Raw genomic sequence first — 19,532 nt, 5'->3', positions numbered from 1 at the left:
GGGACCTTAAAGCCCATTTCATTCTGCCCTCCTGCCATGGGCAGGGACATTTTCCACTAGCCCGGGTCACTCCAAGCCCTGTCCAGCCTGGCCTTGGGCACTTCCAGGGATCCAGGGGCAGCCACAGCTTCTCTGGGCACCCTGTGCCAGAGCTCACAAGGAACAATTCCTACCCAATGTCCCTCCCAAATCTCCCCTTTTCCAGTGGGAAGCCATTCCCTGTGTCCTGTCCCTCCATCCTTGTCCCCAGTCCCTCTCCAGCTCTCCTGGAGCCCCTTCAGGCCCTGCAAGGGGCTCTGAGCTCTCCCTGGAGCCTGTTCTTCTCCTGGCTGAACTCTCTCAACTTGTCTCCAGCCCTTAGAGCCTCCTCCTGATCACTATTTGCCCCTACTTCTCTGTGTCAGGAATTGAAAAGTTTCTAACCCATTTTGGGCTCTGATTTTAATGATGTCACTCACACAGACCACAGCAATCCTTATCAGTATGGGATTTCTGGGTCGAAGCCCTTGGCAATCATGCCAAATGTTTGGATTCAGCTTTCCAAGCCACACTTTCAGCTCCAGCTGTGGCAGAGTTTTACACAGGAGAGGATTCAGATCAAATTCAGGTACCTTCAGCACTGCAAAATCCCTCAGGGTTCTCTTTATTGTGCCTGGAAAGAAACAGGTTTTTTAGGGTGAAATCAATCTCATCCCTACCAGACACCTCAGTTTGGAAATAACTTCCCAACTTTATTTCTCCCCAGCAACTGCAACGGGAGCATTGTGCCATTACCCTAAGCATTTCCACCTTTTCCCGTGGTCCCTGGAGAATTGTGAATTCTGATGAAGTGTTTTGGTGACTCTGGAAATGAGATAAGTGCGTAGAGATAAGCTTTGTGTCCAAACACTGCAAGGATTTGGGAACACATCGCTGGCAGGGACTGTGAAAGGCAAAATAAGCTCATTTTCTACCCAGTCAGGTCCCTATCCTTTTGAGGTGTTCCCTGCAAGAAATTCAAGGAAACATCTGGCCTTTAATGTCTAGACACCATCCCTTAGAGAGTTTGGATCCTAAAGCTCTCCCTGGGAACGGGCTGTGGGAGGAGGCGGCTCTGTCGTGCTGTGATGTGACCCAGCAGAGGGAAGGGAGTGTGGCCACTTCACAGAACATCAGCTCAGGCCTTTTAGCTCCTTTTCACTCCCCAAATCCCTGTTGCTGTGCTGCCAAAGCCCATTGGGATGGCCTGAACCTCATTCCCAAATTCCTCAATCCAGGAGAACTGCGGGTTGAAGGTTGGGCTGATCTCCATGTGAGTTGTGGCAGGAGAAAAAGTTATTTTTCACCAATTAATGCCAATTCCTGCATGGGGAGGCTGCCAGAAGAATATTTCCCCAGGCCTGATATGCCTGAAATATCCTCTGGTTTGGGAATATTTATTCCCAAATATATAAATCTTCCCTGTTCTGGGTGGCAACCACATACAGCAGTGGCCGTGCCCAAGACTTGCTCATCTCTAGGTCTGACCTTTTCACTCATGACAAAATATTATTGGAATTTCTGCTCCAGTTGCAGCTCTTTTTGAGGATTTAGGACACTGGATAATAGAATTTAAACCTAAATATGGGATAGTGTTGATGTATTGGTTTGCTGATGGTTGAACTGCTTTATTCTTTTCTAGGCTCCAGTGTTACCAGTAGCTCATCTTTGTTGATGTATTTTCCTTAAAGCTTCTTTTAAAAAAATATATTTATAATATATTTATAATATATTAAAAAAAAAGGAATTTTGATAAGAAGGATGTGTTGTATTAAAAAATAAAACAAACAAAAAAAAAAACAAACAGAGGTGGAAAGGTTGTACATCACTCTGATTTCAAAAAAACATCTGGAATTGCTGGATTTTTCTTCCCCTGATCTTTGGTTCTGGCAGCTTTTTCTCACAGGGATATTTTTGCTTTCTCTGTTCCATCTCAATTACTCCTGCCATCATTTTTCTAACTACAGGCCCAACCCTAGATCCTTTTTCAGAAATGTATTGTGGGGTGTTTGCCTGTTAGAAAACAACCCTGCATTTTGAACCAGTGGGAAATAACTATTGAAGGGTTTTGGGGCTAAAATCTGATGGTGCCAGAGATTTTCTGTTCAGGACTGATTTTCAGAACTGTACTGGGTACCCAGGAGAAAAATGCTTTTTTATTATTAAATTACATACTTTATTTCTGTTGTCGCCACACGGTTCTACAGCCCTGGCTTTGTGCTGACAAGTTCTTGAAGTCTCAAAGGGTCTTTTCACCCTTCTCCCAACACTTTTCCACCACACCAGGAGGACGTTGAGTCCTGAGCTGGCTCTGAGAGCCAAGGCAGCTCCAAATCTTATGCCAAGGGCTGTTTGAGGTGTTTCCCCATGGACTGGTTTGCCGGGGAGCTCATGCCCAGGTCAGGAGGCAGGGCTGGGTGAGCCTGGGTGCTCTCCAGGGTGCAGAGCCTTCGGGCTGCATCCCAAAAACAAGATTTCTGAGAAACATCCCTCTGTTTCCAGGCAGGATCTGTTCTTGCTCGGGGCTGTTGGCATTTTGATGTTGCTTGAAGATACAGCAGAGAAGTGGCTCTTGAGGAGTGACAGCACCAAACTCTGATTAATGTCTCCAAGGAGAGTCAACCAGAATGATTTCCTCTGAGCTGCCTCCTTTTCCATATGTAGCCCAGACTTTGCTTGACAATGCTATAGAAATGTGATGCTTGGAAACAGCACGGCTTGTTATCAGGAATATTTCCCCTTCAGCCTTTCAGGAGAGATGAAGAAACCCTCCCAAAACTCTCTGTAAAAGATCCTGGAATGTTAATTCTTAAATTAACAGGTTGAACACTCTCCCACGCCACCCCTACCTGAGGGTTTAAATTCTTACTTAGGAGACCTGCACATGGCCTGGGGATGAGAAGAGCATGGAAATATGAAATTAAAAGACTGGTGGAAACCACAGGTTTCACACTCGTGACCTCTTATTGCTTCTAATTTACCACAGAAACACAGAAAGTCCTGAGCTGGAAGTGACCCACCAGGATCACTGATCCAGCTCCTGACCCCAACAATCCCACCCTGTGCATCCCTGGGAGTGTTGTCCAAATTCTCCTGGAGCTCTGGCAGATTTGGGGCTGTGCCCATTCCCTGGGGAGCCTGGGCAGTGCCCAGCACCCTCTGGGGGAAGAACCTTTTCCTAAAATCCAACAAAAACTGTGGGAACCTGGGACATCCCTCTGGCTGCCCTGGCTGTCTTGAGACCCTGGCAGGGGGCTCAGAGACCTTGGCATGAAGTCAAAAACATCTGTGGCTTCGATTTGCTCTGATTTTAGCCTGTGGAAAAAACTGACAACTTTGTGTGAAGATTTACATGTCACAAGAGTTTGACTTAATGTAACACGGGGTGAAAAAGTAGAAATTTTGGGTTTTTTTAGAATGGGGTTGAGGAGGAAAGATGGAGGAATTTGGGTGTGTCTTGTCCTTCTTCTCCTTCTTCTTGTCCTCCATCTTTCACTGGGATGGTGACACTTTTTACTGGTTTAGAGTAGAGACACACTGTCTGACATAGGTGATAGGTATTGGGAATTGACTGTAAATAAAGTACACGTAGTTTTTGGTATAAAATGTAAACACTGCCTAGAGGGCAGAGAGAATGCCATGATCTGACTTGCTAGACAGAGCTCAGCAGGTCAGAGAAAGAATGTTATGGATAAGAAAAAATAAACAATCTTGAGAAGCAAAACTGACACATCTGGACTTCTTTGGCTGTGACGCTGGGAGGAAAAGACTTTTTACGATCTTGGGGTCATCTTGACCACAGAACCCCAAGAATAAACCTCTCCTGGGACAGCTGCAGATGTTTCCTTGGGTTCTGTAGATCAGAGCAGTCCCTCAGGAGGATCTGCAGACACCGATGAGTGTCCCCTCAATCTCCTCTTCTCCAGGCTAAACCAACCCAGAGGCCTCAACCACTCGTGGTATGACCTTTAAACCATTCCCCATTTTCACAGCTCTCCTTTGGACACTCTCTAAAGCATTTTATCCTCCTTTTTTTTGCGGCGCCAATTCCCGAGAAGTGGCTGCAGTTCACCTGGACAAGTCCACCCCAGCACACAGCAGCAGCTGCTGCCCAAAGCTTTGTCCTGGGAGTGGAATGACCTGGGCATTGCAGAGTCTGGAAGTGCACAGAGACACTGAGATTGTCTGCACTGAGCAGAAAAATCCCAGGCTCGGAGCAGAGCCCTCCCGAGCCGCACTCACGATCTACGAGCTCGCGGCTGCGTTGTCACACACTGTCACCAAGTGTCTGGCACTCGGCCACTCTCTGCCTCCCTCTTCTCCCAGTTTCTGCGTTAACAGATCGCTGATCATGCTCAAAGGGTCAGAAATGTGAGGCTGAGAATGGAAAAGAAGCTGGAAAAGTGGCTCCAAATAAGGCAGCTTTTCTCATCACGCACAAGGAGTTAATTTGCGTTGTCTTGAGCGAGTGCTGGGAGTTTCCAGCTACCCCCAAGCACAGCACACCTGCAGATTTTGCTTTTTTTAATTGCTAGAGCAGCTCTTTGCCAAGGAGTGCAGCAGCAGAGTGCTGCTGCTGCTGTCCGAGGTCCGTGTGCTTGGTGGGAGGAGCAGGAAAACACCCGGCGCGTGTTGGCTGCCCCAGTCCGAGCCTGGAAATAGTCTGGGATTAGTGGTGGAAAAGTGTTGGGAGAAGGGTGAAAAGACCCTTTGAGACTTCAAGACCTTGTCAGCGTAAAGCACAGTGACAATAGAAATAAAATATGTAATTTGAATTAAGAGCAAATAGTATGGAGCTTGGGAAACAATTAAAAAAGTATAAAAATAATAAATAAATAGTCGGCTCCCCTTGGAGGGGTGGATTCAACATTTGGATGCTGGAACACAGCAAAGTCAGCACAGAAATCCTGGAACTTCTCTAGGTGTGGTGGTGGGAACATCTCCTGACTCTGACAGGGATCATCTCCAGGATGGGATTTTTGTGCCCACCCTGGTGATGTTTTTGTCCAGCATTCACAGGATGTGGAGCTCCCCTGGATTTGTGTCATCCTCCCTCAGGCTGGCCCTGGTGGGAGTTTAGGCTGCAGAGAGAGCTCCTGTCCCACCTCCTGGGACACCAAGCCACGATGCAGCTCCACCTTAGAGAATCCCAGAATGGTTTTGGTGGGAAGGGACCTTAAAGCTCACCCAGTCCCACACTTGTTTGTGAGGGAGGTCCAGCTCTTCACACATTAAAGCATTTGTATAATATAATCTTTTAACTCCTGCTATCTTCTGAAATTGTGTGTTCTACATGGAAGATTTTGTCATTAAAAAAAAAAAAAATGGAATTGCCAGAGCAGACCTGCCTGCTTCCTTCCCTGGGTGCCAGTGCTGAGAAGGGATGGAAAAATTTATTGGAAGTGCTCAAGACCAGGATGGGGCTTGGAACAACTTGCTCTAATGGAAGGTGTCCCTGCCTGTGGCAGGGGGTGATCTTTGAGACCTTTCCAACCTAAATTGTTCTGTGATTCTATGAAATACCCACTTTTTGCCTTAATATGATGATTTTAAAGCAGTGACTTGCCCATTCATCTGGTGGTGTTGGGGTTTTGCTTAAACTCCATCTCAGAGTAATGCACAAGATAGAGAAAAGGAATAGTCAGGCTACTAAAGATCTTGCATAGTGAATGTGAAAAATTTCCAGATAAAAATGGCAAAAAAGTAAAGAATACAGTCCATTTCTTACCTAAGGACAAAGGTAGAAAGTGTCTTGTGGCTGCCTTTCAGTTTTATTGACATAAGACTCAAAATAGCAGGAGCTTTTTCACATGGCAGGTCGGAGATCTGTAAATCATCTTGCCAAAAAAAGAAAATCTGGATGATAAATCGAGTGGGAAATTAGACAGATCATCCAAATCCTAAAATACTGAAGTTGGAAGGGCAGCCTGGAGGCTTCTGAATCTGTGCCATGCTCAAAGCAAAGTCAGGTTCAGAAGCAGGTCAGGTTCCTGAAGCTGAGGTTTGAAATCATGGATAAACAGGGAATTTCCTGAACTAAGTATGGTTTGATGCCTTGAACATAGCAAAAGGTGGGAAGGCACATCATCCAGCCTGTCCTTGTCCTAGTAATTTTCCCAAAGTATCTCCTACTGTTGGAAAAGGAACTATGGTTGGAAATAGTTTCCAGCTATTGTTGGAAAAGGAACTAAAATCTGGGTTGAACAGATTGTTATTTCCAAAGGAAGAATGTGGCAAAGGGCTGCAGGATCATAACTGGGCTGGAGAGGGTGAACAGGGCTGGTCACTCCTTCTTCTTGAGGCAGCCTAAAAAGCTCAGCAGGTGGTTTAGAAGAGGGAAGGGAGATATTTCTTCACCTAAAAAAGTAATTAAATTGTGGAACTCGTTACCTCGGGATGACAGAGTGAGGAAAAATTAAAGACAGGGGAAGGAGAGCAGGCATTGGAGGTTGTTAAACATTCCAAGAGCGCTCCCGGCTCAGCAAGGTGCCAAACTTTTAATTGGTGGGATGGGGAAGGATTCCACAACGTTTTTGTTGATCTGGCTCTGTCAGAGTCCAGGGATGGATCATCTTCCAGCTGATGTGGCTGAGGTTCCTTTGTCCCCAGGAGATGGAGGTGGTGGCAGGACTCCCGAGGAGATGAGGAACAGGGTGGGCTTGCTGAGCTGTCCCTGCACATCTCCAGCTCTGCCTGTTAATCCCGAAAGTGCTGGGCTCAGAGTAGGGAGATTGAGACTTTTGGGGCAGAAACGCAGGATTTGACTACTTGGGCTTTACATCTCTCGCCTGGCTTTGCTCAAAGTCATTATCAAAACCCTACAGAGCCCCACGGAGGGTTTCTAAAAACTGCTTTTTCTCCCCAGATTTCCCTGCCTGCATTCCTGTACTTCCCCTGCACAGGGAGTGGAATAAAAAGCTGACTTGAGACCTACTCATTTAATGCCTGAATTAGTTCAATTTTCTCTGCCCGAGGCGTCTCATTTTTTTCCACTGTCTTGCTGTTGGCCTGCTGGGAATCTCTCATTGTCCACAGAAGTTTCACTTGTCCTCCGAAATTGATGATTTTCTCCCCGAGCGCAAATTTTTGCCTAAATATGGACTCTTTCAAAGCTAATTTCTCTTCATAGTTTGCTTAGGCACACGTGTATATGTGCTAAAATCAGTTTCAAAATGGCTCAGATTTATTTTTAAGCCAGGGTGGTTGGTTTTTTTTTGTTTTGTTTTTTTTTTTTTTTTTCAGATGCCAAAAGCATTGATTCCTGTCTGATTAAAAACAAACAAAAAAACCCACCAAAACCCACGGAGTATTTTCAGCATCATTTAGCAGCTCATCTATAAGGATCTTGACTGGCTTAACGAAATGGTTGGTGCTCACTCGTGTGTGGAAAAGGCCCTGGTGTCTTTGGATGCACATTATTTTATTTAACCCAAGCACAATTTAATCTTGGGGAGTTAAAAAATCCAGAGGCTGATGTCTCAAAGCTCGAGTCAATCATTACTGGGAAAATCAAACTATCTCATTAATTTTTGGAGCAAAATGTTTCGTTTTAGCGGAGCTGTCGTCTTTAAATATTTTTGGATGCAAACTTCTGGAATTGCTTGTGGGAAGAAAGCTTTCCTTTTAAAATTTTTCCTTCATATTTTCATTTTAAGCTGTAGGAGCATTTATCAGGTAAGCCTTGAGTGTAACAAAACATTAAATTCCAAGTCAAGGCAAGCAATGATTTTTTTTTTTTTTTTTGAGACAAATAAACCATTTTGCTTGATTCTTTGCTTAGAAGAAGTTTGGGGTTTGCATCATACAGAATCCTGTTCTGTCTCTTACTTTTTTAATTCTGTAAGAACCCTCAAACCAGAAAAAAAAAAAAATATTTGTATGATTTCATTTAGAAAGTGAAACACTGTTCCACAGCTCTGTTGCAGAATATTTCCAAGGAGTGATAAAAATGCCACCAGAATAAAGACATTAATAGGATTTAAACAAAATTATGATTTTTTTTAAAGGCAGTTTAAAAACCCCCAACACAGAAAATAAGTGAAACGATGACCTTAGGCACAGCAATAAATACCCTGCAGCGGCACAACCACATTCTGTGATGTGCTGGATGTGAAATGAGCTGTCTTGGGGCTCTCCACCCTGCCAAGACAGCCTGAATTAGCAGCTGGTGCGTTTTAACGCAGACAGCTCTGTCAGAAGGGCAGGGAAGGAGCTGGAGGAGCTGAGGGAGGAAACGGGAGCCTGCAGGAGCTTCATGTCCCCGTGGCAGGACAGAAGCTGTGACAGCTGCTGCTGAGATGCTGCGGCAGAGGAGATGCTGGCCTGGAGGGTTTTCTGGAGAAAAAGGGGTTGGTTTTGTGAAGCAGGTCCTGAGATGGGCAGTCAGAGCGTGCCCTACAGATGTGGCATGTGGGACTCCAAGCCTGTAGGATAATTCCCGACTCAAAATCTCTGTTCTGTCTTAAAACATCTCCCCCTGGAGACAGCAGCTGCAGCCTCCCCTGCTCCTCTGTGTGATTCTGACTCCAGCTGTGAGGACACGAGCTGGGAGAACAACTGGGCACGTTGCAGTGTCCAACCTCACAGTCCCTCAGAACATTCCCAAAGGGCTCGAGCCACTTTCCCTGCTGTCACCCACCAGTCCAAACTGGAAATCTCGTTGGGCATCCCTAGAAAAAACAGGTCTAAAATGAGACAGGATAGAAATGGCTGCTGAGAAGAGGACACAAAACACAACACAGGGGAAATTTTGATTGCTAAGCCAAACTCTACCACCAGTCAGCCAGGACATCCAACACCAGCTCGGATATGGATGTTATCGGAGTTTCTGGTGGTGCCAGAGTTGGGATTACACCACTCATGCCAAATAAAGCAAATCTGGAATAAAATAGGACTACAAACAACTTTCCTTGAGCCTCTGAGCAGTTTGGCTTTGACAAAAAAACCCAGAGATGCTCAAGAAAAGCTGGAGCAGGCATCAACTACCCTGGAATTGTCCAAGGCCTGGTTGGATGGGGCTTGGAGCAACCTGGTCTAGTGAAAGGTGTCCCTGCCCATGGTTTTTAAGATGAATTTTAAGGTTTCTTCTAACCCAAACCATGCTGGGATTTTATGATCAAATGGGCAAAGGTTTGTGGGGCTGCAAGTCTGACACTACAGTGCTGATCATGAGGAAAGACAACTGCAGGAAAGCAAGTCCCACCACCTCAAAAAAACAGTGAAGAGAGAATTTGAAGTCAGAGAGACCAAAGATTCTACACCAAAATAAGGAAACCAAACCTCTTTTTTTTTTTCTTTTCTTTTTTTTAAGAAAAAGATAACATCATTCAGTGTATTTTTTCAAGCTTGCTGGACATCATACCGAAATACCGTAAAGCTGTCAGGGAAATTATATGTTTTTTTTTTCTGTTGTCAACCAAAGCGTGCTTTTATGGAGTCAATTAGCCACAAATGATGAACACACGTCACTTGTCTGGGAATGAATTACAGTACAACCCAATAAACACAACCGGCTTTGCTCTCTGATCACTGCCCTGATGGGCAGGAGGCGTCAATCTTCCCTGCCCAACCATAAAGGAACCTCTGTGTTCCTTTGTGTTTCATCCTGCAAATCCATCTCCTTCAAGTGCTGCAGTGCTACAGTGTGAGGGCAAATGGGGTCATTGGTATTTCTGCTCTGGCGTGCAAACCTGGGCGTGAGCTCAGGGTGTGAAATGCAATTGCATCGGGGAAAAGGGTTCGGATAAGCTGGGATGGCACGAGGGCTTGGATGTACAACGGAGCTGCTGTCAGATTCCACAGAGAAGTGCAGCCAATGTCGTCTCTACACAGGATTTTGTGTGCCCTCCACAGACCTTAGAGCCCTTTTTGAAGGTGGAGAGCCACAGTCTTGTCAAGTTTTTAGAGTTTTTGTTTGTTTGTTTGTTTGTTTTTTTGGTTGGTTGGGACCATTAATTTTTTGTTTTGTTTTGTTTTAACTTTAGTAACAGATGGGTAAACTGAGGCACAGAAAGGTGGTGTGACTGGCCCACAGTCGCTGGTAGACCTTGAACCCCCCAGGTCTTGCTCCCACCTGGGACAGAGTGAGAAGGAAGGACTGTTCCCAAAGTTCCCTCCACTTGTTCCCAGGGTGAGGAACACCGCGGCTCCTCACGGGGCGAGGGAAAGGGCCGCCACCTTCAGTGGCAATGTCTGGAAGGGCTGGACGGTTCCTGCCAGCCCCTGGGAGGCCAGGGAAGCGAGGAACCCAGCATGGAGAGGCAGGAGCCCGTGGGTCAGGCACTACAGGATGCACTCGTGCCTCTCCGTGGCTTTCAGGGCCTCGTGCATGCTGGCGGCCGAGAGCCTCCTGTTGATGTTCCTGTACCTGCAGCGCAGCAGGTTCCAGAAAGTAGTCCTCAAATCCCGGTTGAAGAAGGCGTAGATGAGGGGGTTGATGAGGGAGTTGGTGTAGCCCAGCCAGAGCAGAGTCCTCTCCAGCCGCAGGGGCATGCAGCTGCAGCGGATGCCGCAGATGAACGGCCGCGCTGTGGACATCAGGAAGAAGGGCAGCCAGCAAAACGTGAAGGCCCCCACGATGATGCCGAGGGTCCTGGCGGCTTTCTGCTCCCGCTTGAAGATGGAAATGTTCTTGCGGTCTTGCCGGAGCAGCTTGGAGAGCGTGGCGCATTCCTCCACGGCTTTGGTGCGGCGGGAGCTGTGGTGGGCGCGGCTGGAGGCCTCGAGGCAGTAGACGCCCTCCTCCTCGTAGTGCTTGGGGAAGTTCATGAAGCGGTGCTTCTCGGCGCTGACCTTGGCCGCCTTGTAGATGCGGCTGTACATCACCAGCATGACGGCCATGGGGATGTAGAAGGCCACGCCCGTGGAGTAGACGGTGTAGCCGAAGTCCTGGCTGATGAGGCACACCCGCTCCACCGTCACGTTCTGCGCCCAGCCGAAGAGCGGAGGGAGGGTGATGGAGGCCGACAGGAGCCACACGATGAAGACCATCTTGGCCATCAGCTTCCCGTTCTGCCTCACGGGGTAGGTCAGCGGCCGCGTGATGCCCAGGTACCTGCGGGGAGGAGGAGTTGGCAGGGTTAGGAGTGGGTGGTGTTGGGTGGTTTTCACTCCTGATCGGCTGTGAGAGAATTTTGGCCCTCAGAGGGGTCATGAAATTAATTCGCCAAATGAAAATCTCCACAGGCATGATATCTCTTGACTAAACACCCCAATTTATTCCCCGTTTTCTTGCAATCACCCTGTGCATGGAATCACAGAATGGTTTGGGTTGGAAAGACCTTAAAGACCATCCCAGTCCCACCCCCTGCCATGGGCAGGGACACCTTCCACTATCCCAGGTTGCTCCAAGCCCTGACCAGCCTGGCCTTGAGCACTTCCAGGGATGGGGTGTCCCTAACACAAAGTATTATTGAACTGCCAAATGCAGTCTGAACTTTCCATGACCTCCTGGGGAATAAAAATACTTTAATAAATTTCATTTTCAGGACTAAAAAATGCCTGAAGAATTTTATTTTTTCCACCAGAACTATCCTGCACAGAGAACATGCAACGGCTTCCAGCCGTGGCACATAACTCACTCCGGTGTGTTGCTCTTCCCAAGGAGACACCAGGAGTGGGAGGGGTGATGCTCAGAGTGATGCCACAGGACTGATTCCAGATGAAAGGAATAACTCCTAGCGGTTTTTGATGGGAAGTGGGAAGCACTGCAGCCTTCTCTTATTTGTTGGTGAAGAACTACAACCTGCAGCTAAGATGGCCCTGGGAGACCAAGAAATAATCTTGCTTTTGGGAAGACTTAAAAATGTGTCTGGGTGAGCCCTGCAGGCAAAGATGGAGAGTGGACGATGCTGTTTGGGGACAATTTTTGGGCCCCTCATGACAATAAAGCCATTGAAGGGCTGAAGAGTGTCCAGGGAAGGGAATGGAGCTGGGGAAGGGTCTGGGACAGCAGGAATGGCTGAAGCAGCTGGGAAAGGGGCTCAGCCTGGAGAAAAGGAGGCTCAGGGGGGACCTTGTGGCTCTGCACAGCTCCCTGAAAGTTGTTGAGCTCTGGAAACTCAAATAGAAATGATCCAAGCAGCTGGAGCCATGTGCTCGCTTGCCCAGCCAGTAGCTGCCAAAGTGATGGAGTCCAGCTCTCCCTCAAGAGGAAAATGAGTGGAGTTTGGGGTAAGAGATCCCAAAAACACCTGGTGACCCACAGTTCCCCAGCCCTGACCCCTGGGATTAGGAGTTACCTTGTTATTTTGCCTGAAAGGAGCTGGAGGCTGCACCCACCATCAGCCCCTGGTTGTGCCACGGGGTGTAAATAAGAACTATCCTGATTTTATTGGAGAGGTTTGTGTGATAAAGAAATTGTGTCAACTGTGGGTAAATTAGAATTGTAAAGCAATAAATCGGGTGGGGAGTTGGCCGTTCCCCCTGGAAAACATCTGCCTGCTACTCAGCTCCAATCAATCCAGCAAAAACCTCGAGCCACTCATATGGATTTCTGTTCTGTTACAGCCTTTTTGATTCCAATCTCCTGCTGCTAGGAATTTTTTTAGGCAGGAACTCATCACCTCTTAACTATTCTTGGATGAACAGTGTCACTCCAGAGGGGCAGTGAGAACAGCAGCTCTATGAGTACTTTCTGCTAAAAGCTGAACAAAAAAAAAAAAAAAAAAAAAAAAAAAAAGGAAAATATCTGTGGAGAATTTTACCTCTGCTGTATAATTTTTCTCTGACAGTCAGTCTTACTGTGTTAGGAGATTTTTCTCTTCCCTGATTATTTCGCTCTTCCAGATCATCCCCCAAGATTAGAAGATGGAAATAAAATATAAAAATAAATCTAATTTCTCCTCCTCTCCTGACTGCTAAATAAATTGAGAGACTAAAGTCTTCTCCCCTGCCTCCCTGATAAAATTATTTTGAATTCATTCACTGAGTTGTTCTTTCCTTATTTTCCCCTGTATTCTTTTTTGCGCTGGCCTTAGTCACAAGAACCAACCAAAATTCTCTATGCTCAGAGAATTCCAGGATGGTTTGGGTTGGATAGAATCTTCAAGATTATCCATTTCCAACACAGGGATGCCTTCCACTGTCCCAGGTGGCTCCAAGCCCATCCCACCCTGCAGGGATGGAGCATCCACAGCTTCTCTGGGCAACCCATTCCCTCCTGACGGCCCTTGGTGGGGTCAGGCTGGCAGAAAACCCTGCTCTGCTCTTGCAATTCCCAAATTAACATTCCAAAAAATCACCCTCTAGATATCCAAGCCACGAACGTTGCCCATAAATCCACGCTGTCCTCTCTCATGCTGTTACCGCGTTTCTTTTGGAAGCCGATGCGCCTGGGATTTGCTGAAACTTCAAGGAATTCATGCGCCAGCCGAGGAAAACGCTCGCTGGCAAGGTTTAACAAGCAGGCAAAGCTGACACATTTCATCCGCGGGTGCCTTGTGCAGCTGCTGCTGCTGCTGCAGGAGGAAACGGGGCCGTTTTGAGGTCTTTGCAATAATTTGGAAACGAGCAGGGAGCCCTCAAAATAGGGCAGCGTTCGCAGGAGGCGAGGTGGCGCTGACAGGCGGTGGAATTCGAGTGGAATTCTCCCCCTTGGAAATTTTTTCATTTTTTTGTTTTTCTCTCTCTCTGTGTGCGTCCTGCTGCTGATCAAGTTTAGGGTAATCAGGTAACAAAAGGCAATTCCCAGGATTTTCGGGCATTTGGTGTGGATTTGCAGGGCCCCCGCAGTGCTGGGCTGATGCTGCAGCCGCTCATGCCAGGTGCAATAAATTCCTGCCACATCCCTGATCCTGCAGATCCCAGCCCCTCTTGGCTGTGGGGTGGGAGATCTGCCCCAGGCTGGGCTGCACCAGCAAACCCCACGGATGAACCAATTCAGAGTGTTTGTTCTACACTCAGTGGGAATCATGGAATGGGTTGGGTTGGAAGGAACCTTAAATCCCATCCAGTTCCACCCCCGGGGCAGGGACACCTTCCACCATCCCAGATTGCTCCAAGCCCTGTCCAGCCTGGCTTTGGACACTTCCAGGGATCCAGGAGCAACCACAGTTTCTCAGGGCACCCTGTGCCAGGGCTGCCCATCCTCACAGGGATCAATTCCTTCCCAATCTCCCACCAATCCCTGCCCTTGTCCTGTCTTTACATTTCCTGATGAAAAACCCCTCTCTGTGGCTTCCCTGTAGGCCCCTTCAATTGTTGGATCATTATGCCAGGGATTAAATAACAAAAACAACCCAAACCTCTCCGAGGTTCCCCCTTTCTCCATCCTGGGAAAAGATGAATCTCCACTCACACAGGGGGACAAATGAGCCTGCAATTAGGGCTCAGAATTAGGGTTTCCTCGACCCTGCTGTTTTACCACAATTCCATGCCTCCTCTGCAGCCAAAATAAGTTCCTTCCCTGATTTCCAAGCTGATGCCATTCCTGCCCCATCCTGCTGAAGCAGAGGAGGAAACAAAAGGCAGCTGGAGCTGCTACACCTGCCCATGCCCTAAGTCAGAGCTGGTGCAGCATCCCAGGGATCCATCCCAGACACAGAGCAGGGATCTACCCAACCTGGCCAACATTCGGATCACGGACATGGGAGAGGAAATCCAGCAAAATGCTGTGCAGTTTTCATCCCACTGACATTGGAGAGGCATCCTTTTACTGAGGGTGACCCCAATTTGGAGCATGTAATCTGATTTTGGGTGGAAAATACTTGCCAGGGGAGGAGGAGAGCCCCAGCAAAGCTGCCTGGGAAATGGATGTAGAGGTTTTTATCCACCAGGGATGCCAGAAGTGATGTGTGGGCTTTGGGGAGCTCCTTTTGTCAGCTTCTTGGCATTTTTATGGAGAGTTTCATCAAAGCTGAGCAGCCAAAAGAGGGGATTTTTTTTTTTTTTGTTGGTGGTTTGTTTTTGGTTTGTGACATTAAAAAATCTGCAACACTGGCAGGCTTTTACATAAGGAAAATATAAGAGCATGATGGATGTTTCCAGCATTTTTCTTTTCTGATTTCAAAGGAAATCAATCAAATCTCGCTTCAGACAAGATTAGTTCTACCAGCTTCAATCGAGAGGCTTTTAGGAAGCCCTCGGCATTAATAATCAATAACAGCAGCCTACATTTTAATAGTCCTCATCATCCTGGGCAAACCAAGTAGCTTTTCCATCTAAGCTAAGCAAAATATTGAGGACACTTCAGCCATCAATAAAAACAGGGTCTCCTCCTTGGCAGGAGCAGGCCTGACAGTGCTGACCAAGTTGGATTCGGGACAGAACCAGAGGAAATATTTCTATTTCTGAGAAACACCAGGGCTTTTCATCTTCTTCCTCACAGGGCAGGAGGAAGAGCTGGTCCCCATCAGTAATGATGATCTGGGTTGATGCCTCGCTGAGATAACAATTTAATCTCTTTTGGAGCAGGTTTTTCGGGGATTCTGCAAGCTCAGCTCTGCTTGTTCTTTTGGTTTTTGGTTGTATTAGCGTGGAAATAGAGAACTGTGCTTCTGGAGATGTTTCCATCAAGAGTCAAATGAAAAATCCTGCCCATCCCAGGCTCAGGGGGGAAGTGGAGATCCAGGCATGATCCTGGATCCTCAGTCCACCTCCACGCACTGCCTGAGCCTGCTGGGTGGATGTGGAGCAGTGATGCTGCACAGGATCCTTGAGACACTGCCCTGGGATGGTTCACACAAATCCCAGCCCATTCCTGGGGATCCCTGAGGGGGAAAAGCAGCAGGACAGCGCCCCAGTCACCTCCTCCTCTAATATTCACCAGAGGGCATCCCAATAATTCCCATTTCCTCCTCAAGCCCCAGCACAGACTGACCCTACAAGCCCCCTCCACTTGCAGGTTGTCCTTCCTCCCACCCAGAGCCAGCTGGGCACAGCTGAGGGGACGGTCCAGTCCCTCCCCTCTGCTCAATCCTTGCTGATTTTCTCCTTTCCATGCTGGAAATACATTCCAGGCAACTGCCCTGCAACCACTCAACTTCCCCATCAGGCCCGTGGCGTGGCGAGGATGAAGTTCTGGGAGCAAACTGATCACAGTGCAGTTCCTGTGCCAACACACGAGGGAAAAGCCCGTGCCAGAAAATTCAGGTTCTTTGACAACCTCTTGGGATACAGCTTTTCCTTCCCTAATTCCCAGGAAAGACCAAGTGACATCAAACTCAGGATGTGCCTGCACGGTGTCCTTGGATATGGATCTGCTCCCTGGAGCAGTGACACGGGATGGGAGGGATGGGATGGAGGAGTGGAGAATCCATGGCAAGGATTTTTGGGGGAAGATCTCTCCTATTTGTGTGTGTGTTTGGAAAAATTCTTGCTCCAAGGGATGGGATGGGGTGGGATTGGTTGGTTGGGAAAGGAGGGGAAGGAAATTGGAAGAGAAGGGGAAGAGGAAAAAAAGGGGAAGGGAAGAAGGAGGAAAGAAAAAGGAAAGGAAAAAGAAAGGGGAAAGGATTGCATGTATTGGATTTTTGGGGACTTGGGATGGGGTGGGGAGAGTTGTTGACATGCTTGGCCAAGGACAAATGAAAGGGGAAAGGGAAAAAGAAAAATGGGAAAAGGGGAAAAGGGGAAAAGGGGAAAAGAGGAAAAGGGGAAAAGGGGAAAAGGGGAAAAGGTAAGGGAAGATGAGGCAAAAGGAAAAGAAAGGAGAAGGAAAAGGAGATTTTCAAGCAAAGCCAGTCTGGTTAGTGTGTAGCCACTTCCCTGCTCCTCACCCACCGGGAGAAAGCACTGACACATTTCATCCCTGCATTTCATCCCTTCCCTCTCACAGACTCAGGCTCCTGCCAGCTCTGAGCACACCTGCTTTTCCTTTTTTTTCTTTTTTTTTCCCAACAGGAAATTTATTAAAATAAAGCAAGTTCAGCAGAAGAGCTGGACCTTGCCTGTGGCCTGGCAGGGCTTTTTCTCTCTACCAGCAGCTCTGAGCTGCCCAGGCTGTGGATCTGCAGCTCCCAGGGGAGCAGTGCCTGGTGGGGATGAAGCTTTGGAGCAGGACTCACTGCTGGCTTGCCCTGGGGGAGGATGTCAAGCAGCAGCAGGATTTTCTCCGTCCTTTCTGCTTTGTCACCCGCTGTCACACCTGCAGAGGTGGCACGGGGAGGTGGCACAGCTGAAAGGGCACATCTCAGACGAGGGATGTGTCCCTTCCCTGAGCTGCTGCTCCCAAAGCAGCTCAGCCCAAAGCGACCCCCCAGAAGGCAGCACACGTCAGCCCCGGCCACCGGCTCGTCAGCGCCGTGGCCCCGATGACGCAGCTGCTAAAATTAGAGCCACCAAGGTGCTGACTTGTCCAAGCCTGGCCACTCTGCCAGGCTGGCTTAGCCTTTCCCTCCCAGCTGTAGGTGTGGGAGGTGAAGCCAGCAAATCCTCACAAAGGCGCTCACTGGGCTAAACCAGGGGGTTTGGGATCTTGGGATGGGGCGTGGGGAGCTGCTGACATCCTTAACCACGAGTCCAGGAACAGCAGAGAATCCCACAGGATTGGCTCCAGAAGCCCCTGGAACCTGGATTTCCAAAGTGCATCTAGGTTTTTGTTGGGTTTTTTGTTTGTTTTGTTTGTTTGTTTTTAATTTTTTGAATGGTTTCATGATCCAGGCACCTTCCATGGAGAAGGTCAGGTGCTCAGGAACAATGTGAAGCAGCTGCCAAAAGGGGGAAGACTAAGGAAGCAACTTAGGGAAGTAACTTGAGAAAACAACCCTGAGCCCAGCTCTTCCAAAGGGAACGAGGCACTGAATTCCCACAGAAAACCCTCCTCACCTGGACAAAACATCTCCAGGAGCACTGACCCAACCAGCAACACGATTCTAGCAGCCCCCAACCTCCCAAACACCCCGAACACCAGAGCCCACCCGAGCGCAGGGCGGCGGCCCGGCCCTGCCATACCTGTCCACGCTGATGATGCACAAGGTCATGATGGAGGCGGTGCAGCACATCACGTCCATGGCGATGAACACGTTGCAAAACACCTTCCCAAAGAGCCACTCGCCCCCCACCAGGTCCGTGATGGTGACGAAGGGCATGACGGCGAAGGCCACCGACAGGTCCGCGGCGGCCAGGGACACCACCAGGTAGTTGGAGGGCTGCCGGAGCTTCTTGACGATGCACACGGAGATGATGACCAGCCCGTTGCCGGCGATGGTCGTGAGGATGATGATGGAGAGCACGGCCCCGATGACGACCTTCTCGGTGTCCCCATAGAGCAGGATCTCCTCGCCGCAGTCGGTGGCGTTGGTCAGGTTGGAGGGCGGCAGCTCGGGCTCGGCTGGGGCGGGGGGTTCCTCAGTCATGAATGGATTCGGGAGCGGTTCCCGAGCCGGCCGCTGCTGCTCTGAGCTCTCCACCAAGAGAAGGTGCTGCTCCAGAAACCTCCTGGGGCCGGCCCTCAGCAGCATGCTCCGAGCTCGCTCCCCCAGCAGTGACACCTCCGGTGGCAAACCAGAGCATCTTGTCACAAACAGGGCGAAGAAAATCCAATATCCCCTCATCCTCTCGCCCACCGCCGCCACCCCCCTCCACCCCTCTCAGCTCTTGCCTCCCCGAAGCTGCGGCTGCATCTCACGTGCTCGGCAGGAAGCCGCTTCCCAAGTCTCCTTAAGGACACGCGTTTTGCCGGGGGATGCTTGGAGGAAGCCTCTCTCCACCTGGGAAGGAGCACGGGCTGCCTGCAACACCTCCCTGGTCCTCCATGTGCTTTCCCAGGAGAGGGAACGGGATTGTGGCTCGTGTTTCCCTGCCGAGCTGTGCCTGCTGCCGTTGCACTTCTCCTCTGCATCCATACATTTAATCCCTTTGCAGAGCCTCCTCCGTGGATGCGACACCACAAGCCACGGCACCAGCGTGGGCACAGCCCCCGCCGGCTGCATCCCCTGCCCGTGGCACACGCAAACTTCAACGCCGGGACCGCAAATCCCCGCTCCTGGCACGCAGTGGCCACACACGGGCTCTCAGTAGCCACGGGGCGACAGCGGGAGCGGATCCGTGGCGGGCAGCACCCCAGGGCACCGCGCACAGCCCAGGCATCCCGGCTCGTTCCCGGAGCCTGAGCATCACCACGCTCCCACGCCCGGGATTCCACCCCTGCAAGTATTTCCCTGCCCTCCGCAAGGAAACTTCAGGGCAGGGCTCACCCCTGGATGCTCCGAGCATCATGCTCAAACCCGCATCCTCTTTTTTTTTTTTTTTTTTTTTTTTTTTTTGTTGGTGTTTTGTTTCAAACCCCATTTCCCCCCTTGAAGTTTTGTTTCAATCCAAGCCGGATTGCGGCCCCTTCCTCCCCTTTGCGCGGCGGTGAGGGGGGGTCCCGGAGTTACCTGTGCCGAGGGGGTGAGACATCCTCCAGGCGAGCCCCTGCGAGCTCCGGGCGGGCGAGGAAGCAAAGAGCCACCCCCGGAGCATCCTTCATCCCTCCCCGCCTCGCCGGTCCCTCCTACCGCCCTCCCCTCGCCTCTGCCGGGCACGGACCCAGCTGCTCCCCGGCTCCCTCGGAGCCCCAGGGAGGAGCAAAGAGC

At 49.3% G+C, this 19,532-nt stretch overlaps 1 protein-coding gene across 2 annotated transcripts; it reads right to left on the bottom strand.

Moving 5' to 3' along the window:
• Positions 1–9,303: 9,303 nt before the first annotated feature.
• Positions 9,304–19,507, bottom strand: LOC110468709 (5-hydroxytryptamine receptor 7). Of its 2 annotated transcripts, XM_077782688.1 has the most exons (3): positions 19,335–19,507; positions 17,908–18,446; positions 9,304–11,071 (listed from the first exon to the last, which is right to left on the bottom strand). In XM_077782688.1, the coding sequence occupies exons 2-3, from the start codon at positions 18,414–18,416 to the stop codon at positions 10,300–10,302; spliced, it is 1,281 nt and encodes a 426-aa protein (XP_077638814.1). In that variant the 5' UTR covers positions 18,417–18,446; positions 19,335–19,507; the 3' UTR covers positions 9,304–10,299. The 2 variants fall into 2 exon arrangements, with proteins under 2 accessions (XP_077638814.1, XP_021382512.1); XM_021526837.3 differs by lacking the exon at positions 19,335–19,507 and having other exon boundaries at positions 17,908–18,581.
• Between the last annotated feature and the right edge of the window lie 25 nt (positions 19,508–19,532).

Source organism: Lonchura striata, chromosome 4 (genome assembly GCF_046129695.1).
Source record: "Lonchura striata isolate bLonStr1 chromosome 4, bLonStr1.mat, whole genome shotgun sequence".
Lineage (NCBI taxonomy): Eukaryota > Metazoa > Chordata > Aves > Passeriformes > Estrildidae > Lonchura > Lonchura striata.
The sequence above is the reverse complement of the archived record's forward strand: the minus strand, read 5'-3'. Positions and strand labels throughout refer to the sequence as shown.